The sequence below is a fragment of the Mollisia scopiformis genome (assembly GCF_001500285.1).
Source record: "Mollisia scopiformis unplaced genomic scaffold LY89scaffold_27, whole genome shotgun sequence".
Taxonomy (NCBI): Eukaryota; Fungi; Ascomycota; class Leotiomycetes; order Helotiales; family Mollisiaceae; genus Mollisia; species Mollisia scopiformis.
This window is the reverse complement of record NW_017263607.1, coordinates 808,601-826,641: the sequence shown is the minus strand read 5'-3', so window position 1 is coordinate 826,641 and position 18,041 is coordinate 808,601. Positions and strand designations below refer to the sequence as shown.

Below are 18,041 nucleotides of genomic sequence, written 5' to 3'. Positions count from 1 at the left end.
GGGAAGATTAGCATATGGTGGTCAGACTGCGGGGTTCGTGGAACCTTAAAACAACGACGTTTACTTGTCTTACTTGCTGCTAGGCGTTCTTCGGGTTGATTCTGCTTTCCATAGTGGTGCCATGATTATAATGACCGTGTGCCACGACACAGTCTTCAAACCACGACAGCCACTTTCATCTTTCATCCTCAAGCTGACGATGAAGGCACCAGCCATTCTTTTCTTTCTTTTCTTTGCCAAGTGGTGAGGTAATTAAACTATTAGTCAATTGCCGCTCTTCTGCCAGCTGTTTTTTCGGTGCTCTCCGTAGGGCAGGCTGAGCCACAGTCGCCACACGGGTCTCAGCTGCACCTGCGGCAGTCCCGAAGCGTCAAGCGTCGCAGTAGTGACAACACTGATCCACCAAGAAATGATCTCTTTGGTGAACCAGAAGCTAGTTTTCTCGGCGTACTCAAATGCATAAGAAGCTGCATACTTCTGTTTTTCAAGAGCGATTTGCCTCTTTCTCCAACTTATCGCGACTTGGGAGAAAAATTGAAGACTTCTCATTGGGCAATGGCGCAGCAGAGAAGAAAACCCCGATTGGTAAGATCCTCCGGATCTCCTCTCGTCTTCATTGGTTATCTCATGCTAATAGCGGTAAATGTGATAGTGGCTTGCTCGACTTCCGTTTCAGGGCACACGAAGGGATCGATGTTACATCGCACGTGACAGTACATTGGACGACAAGCACGAGGCTTCAAAAAGAGCAGGAGACTTTTGTCACAATGGAAAGATATACCAAAATCGAGCTTCATCGCTACTCAAGGCCTACGATCCGCCAAGATACCTACCCATGGACCCTTTGTCGTTCACCGCCAGCCTTATCGCTGTTGTTGGGACAGCTGGAACGGTCGCGAAGGAGCTGAGACTATTGCAGACCTCACTACGAGACGCATCTAGTCTGTTGAGTGCTCTAATCAATGAGATCTCTGATTTGAGGATTATCCTCGAGGCTTGTAGTTCAGCAGTCACAGAGCTCTATCGATCAGCCAACTCCCCAAACCCACCAACCCCACTCGCTGATGCAGTCAAGATCCTGGACCGCACAAAGACGCAGCTAGAAGAGCTCGAAAAAGTAGTGAAACACTGCTTTGGTGGTTCTCTAGATTCGACGAATGTCAGTAAAATGGTCAAACTGCGGTGGTTGCGCGAGAAAGGGAAAGCCGAACGCTTGCAAGGCAAGCTACGGGACTCGAAGCAGGATCTGATGATGCTTCTTGAATCTCAAAGTGTGTATGTAGCATCATTCTTACTTTGCTGTGTTGTCCTATGTGTCCAGTTCCGAGAAAGCTAAGTCGAAGTATTTTAGTTCTGCAATATCAGGCTTGCACATCGCGGTTCAAGAAATTGCCGTTGGCAGTACGGAGTTCCATACGACCTCATCCGACAAGATGGATCAGATTCTATTCGAACTATCTAATCACATGAATCATATTCGAGACTTGAATCTCAAGACATCTCAAGTCAACGAGAAGCTCGATCGCCTTAGCCAAGCGCAGCAAGAGCCAGATCCGTCATCTCCACGACCACCGGAATACTCAGAACGTACACCGAATGCGACCGACAGCGAATCACAGACACCGTTGAACAGTGCCATCCAAGTTCGCGCATCCTGCTACCGAAAGACTTGCAGACCCTGGTGCAGCTGTTGTTGTCACATTCGACGGGAAGTCCGAAGTCCAAGCCTAGCAAAAAGCTTCATAGGATCTCTCTTCATTGGCTACACCGGAGTTCCAGTTGTCACGCCTCCATGTAACGAGAAGCAGTGTAGAAAGCGTTCTACATCGCGCATCATTGTTAGCTACCAATTTCCTGGGTGGTTCTGGGAACGATCGCTTTTCACTTCGTTCATGACCGCTGCACGCTCTGGACCAGAGATGTTGATAAGAGTCACTAACACGATACCTTTTGCGTGTGAGGCTTATCAACATTGTCTTGACGGGAACGTGACAGGACTTCAACGGCTTTTTGAACTTGGGAGAGCCTCGCCATTTGATTTGGATCCTTCGGGGATCTCTTTGCTTCATGTGAGCACACGAAACCTCTCATGAAAGATAGCACTAACGATTTCCAAGAATGCTCTTCGATTCGATCACTTCGAATTGTGCCACTTCTTGATCTCTTGTGGCTCGGACTTGTATCAAGAAGACCAGTATGTCGTTGAAACCTTGGAGCGGAATTTCTCTAACCGAGCATGCTTAGCACTGGTCTTAGCGCATTCCATTACGCTTGGGACGCCATCCTAATTGACCCAAATGAGCCCAGTAGCTCCAAAAAGAAGCAAGCACTTCTCGAGATTTTTCCACAAGATGAAGGTGGGTTAGATGAGCGTCAATTCAATCGAATCCACAAATCTGTTCTCGGAATTATTGGGACCGCCCTAGAAGACGAACTCGCCATCTCAACGGCAACCATCGATACTCCTGACAATCTGGGCCGGACACCTCTCTTCTGGGCGTCACGTCGCGCTGACGTGAAAGCCACATCCCTTCTTCTAGAGTATGGCGCCCACACCGATCCTCCACGAAAAGGACGAAGAGGTACGAGTCCTCTACTCGCTGCCGCAGAAGCTGGAAATGTCGATGTTGTGGAAATGCTCCTAGCCCATGGGGCCTCTGTCGACGTCCGAAATGACGATAATTCTTCTCCTCTTCACCTCGCTTCAACTCAACAAGACGGTCTTGGCTGCGTCTCAGCTCTACTCAAGGCAGGAGCAGACGTTAATAGTGTCGATTCTGATGACCGAACTCCTCTCTTAGCCGCATCCTGCTACGGCTGGGCGGATATAGCCGAAGCCTTGATTGATGCAGGGGCAGATATGGAAATACGCTGCGAAGATGGCTGGACGAGTCTGACGTCGAGCATATTCTGGAACATGTATGGCAGCGTCGAGTTACTTCTGGACAAAGGCGCCAACACTCTGGTGGTCACAGACACAGGCGAGACTCTCCTCCACTTGGCAATTCGATATGGCGATACCAAGATGTTAGGCCTGTTACGTGATCGAGATTTAGGTCATTTAGACGTTGGTGCTAAGAATGGTGCGGGGGAGACTGTTTGGGATATTGCTAAGTCAAGAGATGAGCCAGCTGAGTGGCAGACTGCATTTCATGATTTCCTCAAGAGTGTTGAAGCACAAAAGACAGAGAAGTTTACAGAAGAGTCTGCGATCTCATCTGGATCAATGGCTTATACTAGCAGCGAGACACTTCTGGATCAAAAGATGGCGATGAGGACTGTCGTTGAAGTCTACGTTTCTTCTGACGATGACAGCGATCTGGATCATTTCGAAGACGCTCTGGAAGCTGTCGCATAGCTGTGACAATATTGACAATTGATGGCACGGGCTGTTTGACGAGATTCTGTGCAAGGTCATCGGCAATTTCTTTATGCAAGGACAAAGACTATACTACTCTAAGTCTTTGGGTTAGTAGCTGGAACTGAGATGGCCCTATAGAGCGAGTTGCAATTCTGGTATGAGTGTGTGTCTCGCTCTGGGTCATACTTGGTGGTACCAGTGCGGGGTCGTGCGTGGCACGCATATAAAATTGATTTCTGTCTGAATACTGTCTGAGTTTTGAAGAGGGCAGAGCAGCACAACATTTTGGTGGAGCCTATCAAAATCTGGTGATGGTAGTACGACCATCTGCTGTGTTCCTGTCGCTACACCGATCGGGATACATGTCTTAATTAGTGGCCTGACATACAGACTTCACCCAACCAGTAGCAGCTACTGCTACTCAATGTAAGGGATACGCCACCAATGCCTCGTTTATTCTGTCAGCGGCATCTCCGAGGGAACATTCCTCGTGGTCTTGATCAGCAGCATATATATCGCACAGAATCGCCAGCTTCTGAATCCAAGCGAAAGGAACAATTCAGTGACTCAACTTCTAAAGCTTCCTCCAGTCATGGCTCAACAAAAAACAACACCAGGTAGTATACCAGCTACCCTGAAGCTCCCTCGCTGTGGTGAATGGCTTCCACAAGACACCACTACCCTCTCAAGCTGGCTTTCGGCTGTAATCAAGCATGTTGATGCCAACCCGAAACCTCTCGTTCCTGTGCTCCAAGAGTTCCAAAGTGTCATCGAAAACGATGCCAAGATCTTCATGCTGTTCCACCAGATGTTCACTCAGATTCCAAGAAAGAAGCCCTACTGGGATGATCCGACAGGACAACCTCAAGTTCGACACTACCAACATATGCTTCAACTCTTCAATCACATCTTGACAACCGCGCCAGAATACAACGATACCGGGTTGGTCGGCTTTCCCATCAATGCAATTCTCGACTGGCCAATGGGGACACCCGCCGGAGTCGATGCATTCTTGAATCCCGAAGTAAACCTTCAATTCAAAAATATGCTAGCCGTGTGGTCAGATTTCTTGATGTCTTCGAAGTCGAAGTACGTGCTGAACACATCAGCAAGTGGCTGGCTTGGTACGGCAGCTCTGTCCGCGATGCAGACTACCAATCAAGGCAGCTCCTTCGTCAGCACATTCGAGTGCCAGCCGACTCAGGAATTCTACGGATATACTTCTTGGGACGACTTCTTCACCCGTCAATTCAAGCCCGATGCACGTCCCGTTGCCTTGCCAAACGACGACACGGTCATTACGAACGCGTGTGAATCAGCTCCCTATCGCATCGCGACCAATGTTTCGAAGCACAGCAAGTTCTGGATCAAAGCACAACCATACTCTCTCTTCCACATGTTGAACAACGATGAATATGCTCCACGATTCGTTGGCGGAACAATCTATCAGGCGTTCCTAAGCGCTCTCAGCTATCATCGCTGGCATAGTCCCGTCAATGGCACGATCGTCAAGACGTGCTTGGTTCCAGGGACATACTATTCTGAAACGCAGGCTGAAGGGTTCGCTTTCTCGGAGATCGATGACTATGGGAGGTCGACCACCGAAAAGGCTACCCAGGAGCCTGATCCAGCTGGCCCCAATGACTCTCAAGGCTACATTACCGCCGTTGCCACTCGAGCTCTCATCTTCATCCAAGCTGACAGCAAGGATATCGGCCTCATGTGCTTCATGGCGATCGGGATGGCTGAAGTGTCCACTTGCGATACAACCGTCAGGGTAGGACAAAAAGTGAAGAAAGGTGACCAGCTGGGAATGTTTCATTTCGGAGGGTCAACACACTGTTTGTTCTTTAGACCAGAAGTGAAGCTGGTGTGGGATATGCATGGACAGGATGGAAATGTGGGGTTGGATAGTAGCAACATCAGGATCAATGAGAGGATTGCTACTGTTGTTACCAAAGACGGCAAGGGACCGGTTTTCTTGCCGCCTAGCATTCCCAAGTAGGTTGCTTGAGGAAGATGGAAACGGAAAAGTTTTTAATGCAGTTGGGGTAACGGATACCAAATTGATGATTGAAAATCAGATCGAAAATGAAATGAAAGTATGCTGCACTGAGTTGTCTGGAGTATACATGGTTCAATTTGGTTCCTTCATTTGGTGCATTTATACTGTCCTCCCTGGCCGTTCAATATCATGCGTGATGTATGCATGGTCTCCAGGTCCTGCTGTCTTATTTTCCGCTCTCAGGGCATCTGCCAGTTCGTACCGAGAAGGAATAGCAACAGTGACTGGTTGTTCACCATACTCTGGTGGTGCACTCTCCGGTTGTGGGACCGGGGGAGCGGCTTCTTCTTCTGGTTGTACATGTTCATGTCCCACTTCAGGAACATTGCAAAACCTGTCCGCCCGATCACAACACTCCATATATGCCGGGGCTGCTTCACCAAACCCCGCAACCCTCTCGAATATACCCTGTCTGACCTGCTGTAACTCCTGTCGCGAGTCTTCAAGTTGTCTGGCAGTCTCTTTAATCTTTGCCAGTCCTACTTTCTCAACCTCCTTCGTGTGCGCAATCAATATCCCCAGTTGCTCTTCCACTTCTGATATTTGTTCCAGTGATTTTATGATCGCCTGAATCATACTCTCCCGCGAGTGACTTCTTCCCATGGGTATTCTCGCTGCAAGAAGACTTGAACTGACAACCTGATGCTTTCCCACCAGATCGGACGGTAGAGGAAGGAGGTCTTCGTCCGTTTTACCCATCTTGTCCAAAGCCAACGCAAGAGCTGCGTCACCTCTCTCAGTCCAGTAAGTCGATTCATCGAAGAAGAACAGTCGCTCCTCAACCGATGTCAATGCATATTTCATGTTGCTTTTCGCTCTCCCCAGATACGTCTTCACCACGCCCAGTCCACTCTTTGCCCTCCTAGCTCGTCTGATTCCCTCCTTGACACTCTCATTTGATTCGTCTGATGTGTAATATTTGTGTTCTCGCTCGTCCTCGTCCCCGAATCCAGGAGTTGGTCCCTTGAACAACTTTTCGTATAGTAAATCGATTTTCGCGTGTGCATCGCCGTGCTTCTTCACAACCTTCAATAGCTTTTCTTTCTCCGCTTCAGCCTTCTTCACCTCGCTCTCCAGGGTCTTGCATCTCTCCTCCGCTTTGCTTTGCGCCCCGAGAGCAGTAAAGTATTCCCTCTCCTCAGTCATGGCCTTTGCTTCGAACTTGGGCAGCATTTTCGTCGCACGATAAAACCATTTCTTCGTGACTGAATTGCGTAGCTTCTTATGGGATTTGAATCTCAGTTCTGTCTGAGTTTTGAGGGAGTCGAGAACATTTTGTTGTTCCGTGAGCGAGGTTTCTAGTTTATCGAAATGGACGAGGTGCGCACTGTAGATGGAAGGGGCTTCGGAGGTCTTGGCGAGAGTATTGAGCAGCTCTGAATTCTCGGATGCAGCGCCGAAGACTGCATCTCGAATAGCTTCTGGTGATGCCATTTTGAATCGGTATTGACGAAAGCTTCGAGGAGGAACTGTTAACTCGACTGAAAGAACGTGCAATTGCGACAATTGTGGAGGAAGGACAGATATTAAACACAGAGAATAATTTCAAATAGGGCTGAGCGTGACGCAGGATGACAATTCAAACCTTGACCCTTTCTTATCAGCAGGCTGCAGAACTGGAATCAATTGATCTTTCTCATTGGCCGAGCTTTGACGTGGCTGTGAGATTCTAAACCTTGATGTGGAATCATGCTGATCACGTGGATGAGACCGAGCTAAGCGAGCCCCTGATTTGGAAGCAGCACGTCTTGGCGTGGCTGAGCATGTCCAAAAGCATCTATTTACGCCGATTAGGCGAATCAGCGTAGATGTGGCAAAGAAAGTGGCTTCAACCACCTGCTCAGCCTCAAGTTCCTCTTCAAGCGACGTTGGTCATTTTGGCAATGGGCTGCAGTGATTCGTCAGAGCTATGCCACGACAGCGAGCCAATAAGCTTCTTTAGATTAAGTGCAGATGTACGCGTGGTTCAAGGAACGGGTCGTGGCTAGTATTCATCCCGCGCAATATATACAAGTCAATGTATACAAGTGTACCCTTCGTATCTTGTTACGATTTCCGAGTAGGGTGGCTTGGAGAATCCTAACAACCAATCTTGAAGAAACAAAACTTATGCCAATCAATCAGGAAGCTAAGGCATTTGTCAAGGTGAAGGTTTGGGAAGCCTCGAACCGGGTTGAAAACACAGCGTTCATCATATCAAAAAACGCTCTGCCTGTGACATGTAGTACATAAAGGCTCACTACGGGTACCTATTGCCAGTCTTATTCCTCTTGTCAACTCTTCTCTTGTTCGTATTGATAGCCTTGATCTGAAAATCCTTCCAAGTTTGATTGTGGAGCGTCACTTCATCTTTTCATACATAGTGCCAAAGTCTGGCCGCCAGCAAGGTCTCGTTTGCTGAATTGTGTTCTATTGAACTTCAATCATCAGAGCCTCGTGTGCTCAATTCTCGAAAATAACTCATCACGTGTGAGAAGAATCGGCACGGTGCATGTGGCTTTCTGGAGCCTTGTGAAGAAAGTGACTGCCAGCCTTTCCCCACCATCACTATAATCCTCCAGAAATGCCCTTTATCTGCAGCGGGTAGTGCCCAAACTCTTTTGCTGCCCAAGATCCTTACATGAAAACCAATCAAGAGGATCGACGGATTTGTGTGTGCTCATATGATACCTCACAAGTCGGGCGTAATCAATTTTCAGACTTCATGTGATTGGAACGCTGATCAACCTGACTTGCCATGACATTGTCGTTCCCCGCATTACATCTCAGTCTTATCTGTAGAGTGGAGTGTTCGAGATGACCTTTACTTTACCCCCTCCTCATCCCTTGGATTGATCCACCATCAACCTTCTTCGATATTCTCTCCTATGCTATCAAGACAATCAGTCTCTTTTTAGACAAAGCAAAGCTCGTCACTATATCCAAGTATGACTTCTCGATCTGCCTGGACAGAAGCGTACAAAACGTATCGGGAGGAAGCCGAACGCGATAAACAGAACGCTGCATTGGACCAAGGTTACAGCAAACCACTGTTTCAATCCACGTCCTCTATCACCATAGATCGAGGTCCGCCATATTTCCAGTCCAACTTGTCCTCTGCACGAGACCCTTCCGCATCCTTTCAAGGCTCATCCCTCGCCACATCCTACACGGGGTCTCCACAAGCCTCGTCTGACCCCGGAGGACAATATTCATTCTCCTCATACGACAGTCAGAGTGTCGCAACCTCCCGGCCTACTCCTGCGCTTCTCAACTGGGAACCTGACTCTCCTTCCCTCGATTGTTACGATTTCATTGTTAAAGGAAGGGAACCATATTTTAGACTGAAATCAAACTTTGTAGCCACAGATGTGACACCAGAAGTTGTCTACCTCGACCTTGAAGCGTGGGTATCTTAAATCTTACATGGGACTATATTGACATTATCTAGGATCCCAAAGAGAGGAATATATCGATGCGTATATCCATTCGACTGTACAGGGAAACAGACAGTCTTCACCCGACCCGCCGACCTCGAACGGCACTACAAAAATGTTCATAGCACACAAGGCCCCAACCAGTTCCGCTGCGATTACTCAACATGTGGTCGACGTTCACAGCCTTTCACTCGTAAGGATCATTACCGTGACCATCTCAGAGACTATCACAAGGAAGACGTCGGGTCTGCCAAGAAGGGGAGCAGAAATCCCATAAACGCGAATGGGAATATCTGCAGTCGCAGTGGTGGAAAGATCGAAACGTTTCAGATCAGTGGTGGAGATGTGTTTGTCTGGAAAGGGTACAAGTGAATTCCAACGGGTGGAGTTGTCCCGTCTGCAAGAGGGAATGTGAGGATGATCGAAGGAAGCTGAGGGAGAACACGAAGCAAGGCAAACAAAGGCTTGGTAATGACAATGATGGATACCCCGCATCATTCCGACCCGAGGATACTGAGACGGCTTTCCAATGTTCTTATTGTGAGGACGCAGGCTGGGTTGATAACGGTGTCGGGGATTACGTAGAATGTTCAAGATGCTCAGCGGGATACTCTGGATCGAAATGGTGATATTTTGAGCTTTCAATTGTCTTGGTTTTCTTCCCTTGTTGGGTTAATGAATTTTGATAACGGCCTTGTCAGACAGGATCTTCACTTGTGTATTCGATCTTCATTTTTCCGTATTCTCTAAGGATCATCATGACTCCCCAATTACCTCTGACAGTCCCTAGAATTATCCGAAGCAAGCTCAGTAGCTCTCGATATTTTCAAAAGTCTTCCGTAGTCAAGCTCTTCTGTCCAAGCAGCTACTGCCAGCAGCGAGGGGCTCATTTGATCCGTACACCAAGCTCAGGCTCCAAATCCTATTGGTAGTTGATCCAAATTTCTCCATTCCCACGGCTGTTTGATCGTTGGTGGCGGGCCATTCTTGTCAAATGTCGCAAAGCCTATGACCGCATTCGGCATTGTCCACCTCAAATCTCCGGATGCCTCTTGGCTTTCAAAATCTCTAATTCTTGTTCGCGCCTTTTCAATAAATTTGTCCGCAATATATGCTGCGATAGAACTTCCCTTGTTCTCTGGTCTCAATTCCCATTTTTCCCCCTCCGCTCCAATGTCTTCGAAAAGTTGGGATGGAGTCGGGTTCTGAACATCTGGAGTTCGAATTTGAGCTTCGTTGTCAATGGATACCAACAACTCCAAGAAACATTGAAGATCAATTGATTGATATTCTCTCCAGCTTGCCATATCCCTTCCTTTGGGTTCTTTGAAAGTGCGAGCAATTCTCCAGTCTCCCAACAAAACCTGTGGATATGGAGAGCTATCTGAATTCCAATCCAAAAAAGTGTTTGATGGAGAAATATCACCATGGATGAAAGGTTCCCAGCCAACTTGAACCCCTTGGCCATACTGCCAGCCAGAATGGATGTATGCGATCTTCTCAGCGCACTGTCTAGCGATGTCCCAGAGCAAAGCACCTGGGAGGAATCGTATTTTTGTGTGGTGATTAAGATATTTCGTATGAAGATCTGCAAGGTCGCCACCATTACAATATTCATAAATGAAAACATCATCATTTTGATTCCGGTCAAGCGTATTGGTGTAATCTATCAGTCGTGGCGCAACATCTGTGGGAAGATTCCGAACCAAGAGCTCTGCGCCACTATTCTCGTTCGCGTTGAGATGTTTTCGGATGTACACGTTGCCGTCCTGGAGCGAGCGGACCAATGTTGTTTGGGATTGAAAGCCCTTGTCGATGGTGCGAATGAGGATGTAGCCTGGGTGATCATGACGGTGATCGAAGTGAACCACTTGTGTTTTGCTATCGAATCCTAGCATATTGCAAGCGGTAATACATAAAAGTAAATGAAATGAAATCCATCTTGAGGGTATTGAAATAGGCTGCTGCTGAAAAGAAGAGTTGTAGCTACTACTTTGAAGTTCTGCTACCCAAAGAATACTTTTGTTAGCCATGATTTCAAAGAGCGGGAAGAATGTATTAACGCAAGACAAATATGAGCTGGAGACTTTAAGAGATACAAAAAATTGACTTAATCTGGCATTTTCATCCCCTAGCTTCAGCGTTTGACTTGTTAATGGAAGACTAAGGCGATCAAGTCAGACCTATCAGCAAATCTGGCCTTAAGTCTTTTGCTATCGAAGGCTCTAAGAAAGAAAAGAACAGATGAGGAGGCAGATTGCTCGAGACTTTGAAAGCATTTACCTTCTAACGACCAGAATCTCCCCTCACAAAGTTCTTTCGAAACTTGAAAGACGGCGAGATGCTTTGTGACCTAAAACGATACACACTTCATCCGATCATTTGTTTAAACTCATCGCATGTTCATTGGCGGTGAATATCCACTCCAGCCACATGAGGTTTTAAGTAAAGGAAGCTTCTCACAAAGCGCTTAGTGTCCTATTGTTGCCAAAGAAGTCTTACTGTCGGTTCTACTACTGAGGTACCATTCTCCAAGTTCATTATCATTCTCTTCAGTAGGTACTATCCATGCACTAGAAGAAACTCTCGTTCATTTTGCGAAAATTTTAAAACCCTCACCATCGCTTGCCCTACATTACTGGACGAGCATTGCTCGTCGAGCACTGCTCGTTTTCCTTCTTGCGGAGGTTTTGAATAGTGGTCAGAGAGATCCTCCGTCTTTTTATATCTCATAATATGTTTTACCCGCACTACAACTGGTGAATTAAGTCTAAATCTATTTTGTTTCTGTCATGAGCCGCGAGCAATAGGGGTGAATTGATGCTACCGACATGTCAATAACGTAGCTTCTGAATTGTGTGCAAGATAGAATTACCCTTATTTCTCAAAGGTAATGCAGTGTCCATGGAGCCGGTGACAAAAGAGAGTCACGGAAGACTCGTACTGTGGTGAACTGCAATAGTGTCTCGCTCTTACTTGACGACGTCTCAACTTCGGTCTTAAATTCATCACGGCCGCTCGGTATTTTGTCATACTATATGTCACCGTCCAAACATATCTTTTTGCTGTCAAAAACTGCTGTATATTTGGGAATACTTCGAAGAGTATCCTTGAAGAATTGAAAAACAAATTGCTTCAAGTCCCGGCTCAACACGCTATCGTCTTCATCTCTCAGCCATCGCCTACACTGTCTCCAAATCCTCTCCGAGATCGATTTGGGACAGCTCAAGTCTATGCTACTCGTGGGAAGCAAATCCCGATGGATATTCTTTTTATATCAACATTCAGGCTGCTGACCTTATAGCTGGGTCATGAGTGAATAAAAGTTGCTTCCTAGAGAAGCCACTTTTTGTGAATCTTTAATGTTTCTCTCTTGGAAAGATCTCCCGGCAAATATAAATGCTGAAACTGTACTTGGCAAACAGGCAAGCTAATGGTGAAAATGGCAGAAGGAGAACGGCACAGGATCTTGTCCCTTGTGGCAGCAAGATTAATCGACACAATCGTGCTACTAATTTCAGAGGCATGGTGAGATTTTTCAGTCAATATTGACTGCGAGATTTGAATAGATCAAGGTGCTGTCAATGCTTTCCATGTTGTCACGATATTATTCACTTTATTGTCAGCTTCTTCTAGTTTTTATTCTATACATCTGGAGGTATCTCGTTGAATGGACGATTTTATCGTTGTCAATTCTCGAAAAGAAATATAGAGCAGCTAGTTTACACTTGGAGCCTTCCCGTGGTCACGAACTTCGTTGCTAAACCCACGACTAACATACAACGTGGTACGGTTGCCGCTCTTCGATATGTTTTCTGTGCTTGTTATACCGTGGTAAGTTAAAAAAAGAAAGTACTCCTTGGATATATCGCACCAGAAAGCAGTCACACTTACTTTTGACAAGAATTCAACTTTGCTCTTGGCTATCACTTCTTGATTTTCTTGTCGCTGTTGCGTTTGCCATGCTTACAGTTTCTAGTGGATCTTTTCAGAAGGCGCCAAAGAGAATTTTTAATCTTTTGCTCCCGTCTCTGAGGAAAACAATCAGTTGTTGACCGAGGATTACACATCCCGTTGTCGATCAAGTTGACACCATCACCTCGTAGACATAATCTTCTATTATTCACACTAGCAAGCAGAACCTTCATATATGTGGCCAATCTTCCATACTAACGCTGTAATGCAAGAATAACACAAACCTAGGAGAATCGTCTTATTTCCGTTTTCTAGTTTTCGTTCAAGGTATATGGAGAACGTAGTCTCGGTAGGGCGTATAATTATACCCGATGCTCCTTTACGTCGCCTAGAACTTTCCTCAAATTCACTCGAACCATTACTGTAATCCCTCGCGTTGATTCACTTCCCCTCATTAGGTGGTTCAATTCCACACCTTAAGTTCACTCCCTTTTCTGCGGATTTGAATTTCAGAGCAATCTGAAGCTTTCTCTTCAAGTATAAATACCTCACTCGATCTTCAACCTGATAACTCTTATTCCAACGAAGTGTCATGACTGGCTGGCACACCATCCATTGGCTCCCAGGTCAGCGCGACCTATCCGAGAGCAGAGTATTGTTGAAGCAGAGAAACTCTAGTACTTGAATGCGAGTGAATATTGTGATTCTTGCTATCATTTTCAACTCCATTGTCATGTGCTCTGCTGCCAACTTCCCATTACCATTCATTTCAGTTGATCAAACGCTATCCACGGCCACATTAGTCCGGCCACGGTGAGTTAAGCTTAATATTTCAACACAAGTACGCTGTAGAAGTTTCTGCGAAGAAGCCGCATGTTCGGTGTCATTAGATGTGCATTCGTTTGAAGAGAGATGGCTATCAGAGGTTGAAGGGCTTTTTATATTAATATTTGTAGAACAAATCTTTGCTCCTTGCTGGTTCACTCTCCGCACCTTCCTGTTTCGACTTTGATTCACTTTTCGATCGCATCGCACCTGAGACCCTTCGATTCACACCAATCCTCTCCTCCACTGATATCTGCCCACAAATAAGAAGTATAAATACCCAAGTCTCAACCCCATTTTCCTCACAGAACCAAGGAACACGAAGATCCAGAGAAGGGTGAGCGCGAGAACCGTCTTCACGCCCATTAAGTCATGAATTTCATGTATCGTGAATTCTTGTGCTGTCCCCGCGATCAACCAGCTCTCGATCACGATCTAACTTTCTCTGTTCAAGGCACCTCGTCGATGTCATTGCCAAGAACCAGCTTGTTGCCAAATATCAATTTCGTTCAAATAGTCGCCAAACTGATAAACAAAAAGAAAGGCCAAGGAAACAAGACAGATAGTATAATCAAACAAAATCCATCAGAAGCTGACTGAAGATGGGAAAGAACCCCGAGCAACAGCGATAGAGCCGCGGCGGCGGCGATCAGGAACTGATCCTGCTGTCTTACCAACGGTCCCTCCTAGCCTCTTTATAGAATTTCATTGAGCTACGGCGTGCGTGTAAGATTAGAAATAAATATCTATAGTATTCCATTCACCCCTTGGTACCTAATTTCCGCCACCCCACTTTATTCACTCTCAATTGCAACACTAATTCCTTGTCGTAGTCTCTGACACAGTTTGAGCTCGACCCATCAGGAGAAGTATAAATATCTCCCGACTCTTCCTCCAACTTACTGTATTAGACTCGAGGTCAAGGAAACCTAAGAGCTCATGTGCATATACTCGCCGCTGTTGATCTCATCAAAAGCTCCTGACTTATCTGCTCCGGAGCTCTCACAATGAAACCTGTTGGTTCAGCCTCGTTTCATTGCTTGATAGTATCTTAATAATCATGTAGATAGTTTATATATATACAAAAAAAAACTTGGAATTTTTCCATAGACCCTCGGTCTTGATCTCATTCACCCAGCAGTCCTCATCTCTCATACAACACCAAACAGGTCGCCAGTCTAATCATTCACTCTTACTCTAACCTCCCCCAACCAGCCTTGCTCATTCCAACGACTATATATACCCCTCACCCCTCCTGATCACACAGCAGCACACCCAAACACAAGAAGGGAAAGGTGACAAAGGGCGACGATTGTTTCCACCCTCCCATGCAGTAACCCGGCCCGCGAGGACAGACCTTATTGTTATCCCGAGTCGTGCCTGAAACATAGGTTGATCATTGTTCGGTTTGTATTTGTTGTCACTCAGGGCCCTGTTGTCAACTCTAGAACGGAATAGTTCCGAAAGTTGAAATTAAGAGTGCTGTGCAGTGACCCAACTCTCAGGGAAAATTTTCTATACCAACCTCGAAAATCCACACTAAGGCCTCTTATCCGAACGTTCTGAATGGGGCAATTCTCTCTAGATGATATTGGCCCTCATTTTCCAATAGAGATCTGGTATTTATAGAAGAAATCAACACTAAAGAAATGCTGGGCCGAACGTCTTCCCTAGTATCTTCTATTCACCACATCAGATTCTCTTCCCCCACAAAAACAATATACTCTACTCTCCTCAGGTCACTCATTCACTTCCACTTCAATAAACCCATCAAACCCACTCCAACGAGTATAGATACTGCCTACAAACTCTCTCTTCAACAGTAACTCCAAAATCAGGACCAGAACACACCAGAACTAGGTACTGGACCGAATGCACCATTTATTTCTATGCCGGCTCCGGGTCTCATGCGATGATATGGTTGTCGTTGCCTAGCTTACTGTTTTCAACTGTCTCACCATCATCTCGTCGCTGTGTTCGTTTGAATATTCTGTTGCAAAAGGATTTTGACTTCTTTTTCATCCTCCGCGGAATTTTGTTGTTTCTACACGGATGCGGGCCCGGGTAAATGGAGATACTAGCGATTCCTCTCCTTGGTACCCGGTGCCGCAGCTTATTTCCATGGTCTTTGGGGAACATCGAAGAAAATCTTGTCCCTCATCTTCTAGTCGAGAGCTTGTCTTTATACCAAAAACAAACCCTCGAAAATCTTGAATCGTAGCCTTTGTCTCTAATTCACCTATCAAAATCTCTTTACACCCACACAGCACACGCGAATAAATCTTGCTTCAAGGCAATTTATTCACTCTACCCACTCTACCCCGCCCTCTAACAACACCTCTATTCTAACGAGTATATATACCTCTCCCTCCTCCCCCAAAAGCTGCTCTTGTGATAGTAAGTAATACACCAACGAGGACGCACGTGTTCCTGCCCCTGCTTCAGAATCCCATTCAGTAGCTTGCCTCGCTGCTATTCAAAATACTATTGCCGACTTCCCATTATCAGTCATTCTCTCTCTTCACCAAAAAAGAAAATAATAGCTTTTCATTTTCTATTACGAAACAACCGTCGTTCTGTAATATGCAGAACTTGCTACGTAAACATCTACAATGACCTCTGTCTCGGAAAGATATCCAAATCCGTCGCCCACGGGGATCATGGTCATTTCCTTTCAAGCTGGTTAAGTTTGTTTCTTATTTTCCAGTGGAGACTGTGTTTTTATACTAAATATCGACCCTCGAAAATGTGTAATCGAAGCCTCTCTAATTCACCAACAAATTTCTTCACTTCGTATAGCACAATCCAAGGATCTCTCTATGAAATAGCTAATTATTCACTCCACCTTAGTGGATTTCTTTTGCTAGCACCTCCATTCTAGAAAGTATATATATCCCCCTCATACCTAGTTTTCAAATAACAACTCAAAGCCCGGAAGACCGGGGCTTCAACTGTGTGGGACCACATATTTCGTAGATCGTCTTCATGCTAGGCTTTAAAACGCTATGTTGTAGCTTTGACTATTATTATACACGTGGTTGTTGTTGTTGTTGTTGTTGTCAACTCCCTCACTATCATCCCCCCTGCTTAGAAAATAGCGAGCTCCCATCTTTTAATTAAACCATAGTCCATCCTTTGCACTCGAAGCTTGGTGAATGGCAACGCATTTTTTCTCGCCCGGGACTTCATTCATTCCAGCTGGGTAACTCAAACCCGCAAGGGGTTGATTGGAATGCTCAAGGGTTGCTGTTCATTTTCTAGTAGAGGGAGACGTTGTATTTATAGAAAAAATATGGACCCTCGTAAAGCTCTGTGACTCGACCGAACCATTTTCGTTGTAAAGTTTTCTATTCACTAATTGAAAGTCTCCCCACAATACAGCACAACCAAAACTCCCTCCTTTGTCACACCTTCTTATTCACCCCACCCCCTTCCCCCCGCTTCAAGCAATCCCTCCATTCCACCAACTATATAAACCCTTCCCCTCTCCCCTCTTTTGAGAAACAGTAACTCATAGGAAAACAACAAGCGTCGCCTGCATGCAAGGTTGCCACCAAGGTACGAGAATGAAGTTAGCAGCACTCCATTCGATGCCAGTTTCAAAACAACTCTTGCGTCCTAGTTTCAATTACCACTTGTCGCTGTCGACGTAGCTGTTATTGTCAACCCCCTCCCCTTCCCCACCAACTTCACCCTTAAACCCCAAGCAACTAAAATCCACCCCACCACCCCACCTCCCACCATCCAAATCCCATATCCCGGGCCCTCTGGAGCTTGCCCAACCCCATGCCCAATCCATGGCTTCATCAATTTGCTGCAAAGAAGAAGATTGGTTTCTTGATTGAGAGGTTTATTTATAGGAGAGCAGCTACTGTTGTTGAGGGGGTGGTGCTCATGCGCGTAGATATTCACTGATACCAAATACCCAAACTTACCCTCGAGCTCTCGAGGTCTCGATTCCAGAAAGAAGAAATTCACCCGAACTCACCGTCTTTCCCCACTCCATCCCTAGAAACACCACCACCACATCCCCAGAAATATAAAAACCCTCTCCCCTCCACTTCCCTCTCCTCCTTAAACCATCAAAGCCAACGAAATGCACGTCAACATCGATCGAACAAGCTGATACCCGGCAATACGGAAACTTGTGGGATTCACGACTTAGGCAAGGGAGTAGAGTAGCTAAATCATGCTCGATGTAATCCGGGTTTGGAGTTACGTGTGGAATTCCGAGAGTAAGAGCTGTCTTCGTTTTTGGTTGCTGTTGTTAAGTTCGGGTTTACTGTCGAGTTTGGTTGGCATTTTGGGGGAATGAGAGCCGACTATTGATGATAAATCTCAATTCCCCTGTCCTCGCTATTGTAACGAACATGGGGACAAAAGTCCGTGCGTTCAGGGCATCAGAATCATGAATTTTATTAATTAATTAGCTGTAGACCAGCCACATCGCTTAATTAAG

The 18,041-nt window shown here is 46.1% G+C and overlaps 5 protein-coding genes across 5 annotated transcripts; 3 read left to right on the top strand and 2 right to left on the bottom strand.

Annotated features, from left to right (window-relative positions):
* Positions 1–835: 835 nt before the first annotated feature.
* Positions 836–3,358, top strand: LY89DRAFT_740558 (ankyrin; the record flags this gene model as incomplete). Its single annotated transcript, XM_018220603.1, has 4 exons — positions 836–1,275; positions 1,352–2,069; positions 2,118–2,194; positions 2,245–3,358. 4 exons carry the CDS (start codon positions 836–838, stop codon positions 3,356–3,358), a joined length of 2,349 nt encoding a protein of 782 aa, XP_018064522.1.
* A 256-nt stretch (positions 3,359–3,614) lies between these two features.
* On the top strand, positions 3,615–5,446 carry LY89DRAFT_271460 (phosphatidylserine decarboxylase proenzyme-like protein). The gene has a single exon (XM_018206369.1). It carries the CDS (start codon positions 3,954–3,956, stop codon positions 5,364–5,366), a length of 1,413 nt encoding a protein of 470 aa, XP_018064521.1. The 5' UTR covers positions 3,615–3,953; the 3' UTR covers positions 5,367–5,446.
* A 79-nt stretch (positions 5,447–5,525) lies between these two features.
* Positions 5,526–6,926, bottom strand: LY89DRAFT_656820 (uncharacterized protein; the record flags this gene model as incomplete). The annotated part of the gene is made up of 1 exon (XM_018212405.1): positions 5,526–6,926. The coding sequence occupies exon 1, from the start codon at positions 6,858–6,860 to the stop codon at positions 5,526–5,528; it is 1,335 nt and encodes a 444-aa protein (XP_018064520.1). The 5' UTR covers positions 6,861–6,926.
* Positions 6,927–8,353: 1,427 nt separating this feature from the next.
* On the top strand, positions 8,354–9,481 carry LY89DRAFT_787791 (uncharacterized protein; the record flags this gene model as incomplete). The annotated part of the gene is made up of 2 exons (XM_018223106.1): positions 8,354–8,811; positions 8,857–9,481. 2 exons carry the CDS (start codon positions 8,354–8,356, stop codon positions 9,212–9,214), a joined length of 816 nt encoding a protein of 271 aa, XP_018064519.1. The 3' UTR covers positions 9,215–9,481.
* Positions 9,482–9,750: 269 nt separating this feature from the next.
* Positions 9,751–10,740, bottom strand: LY89DRAFT_740554 (uncharacterized protein; the record flags this gene model as incomplete). The annotated part of the gene is made up of 1 exon (XM_018220602.1): positions 9,751–10,740. The coding sequence occupies one exon, from the start codon at positions 10,738–10,740 to the stop codon at positions 9,751–9,753; it is 990 nt and encodes a 329-aa protein (XP_018064518.1).
* Positions 10,741–18,041: the final 7,301 nt, after the last annotated feature.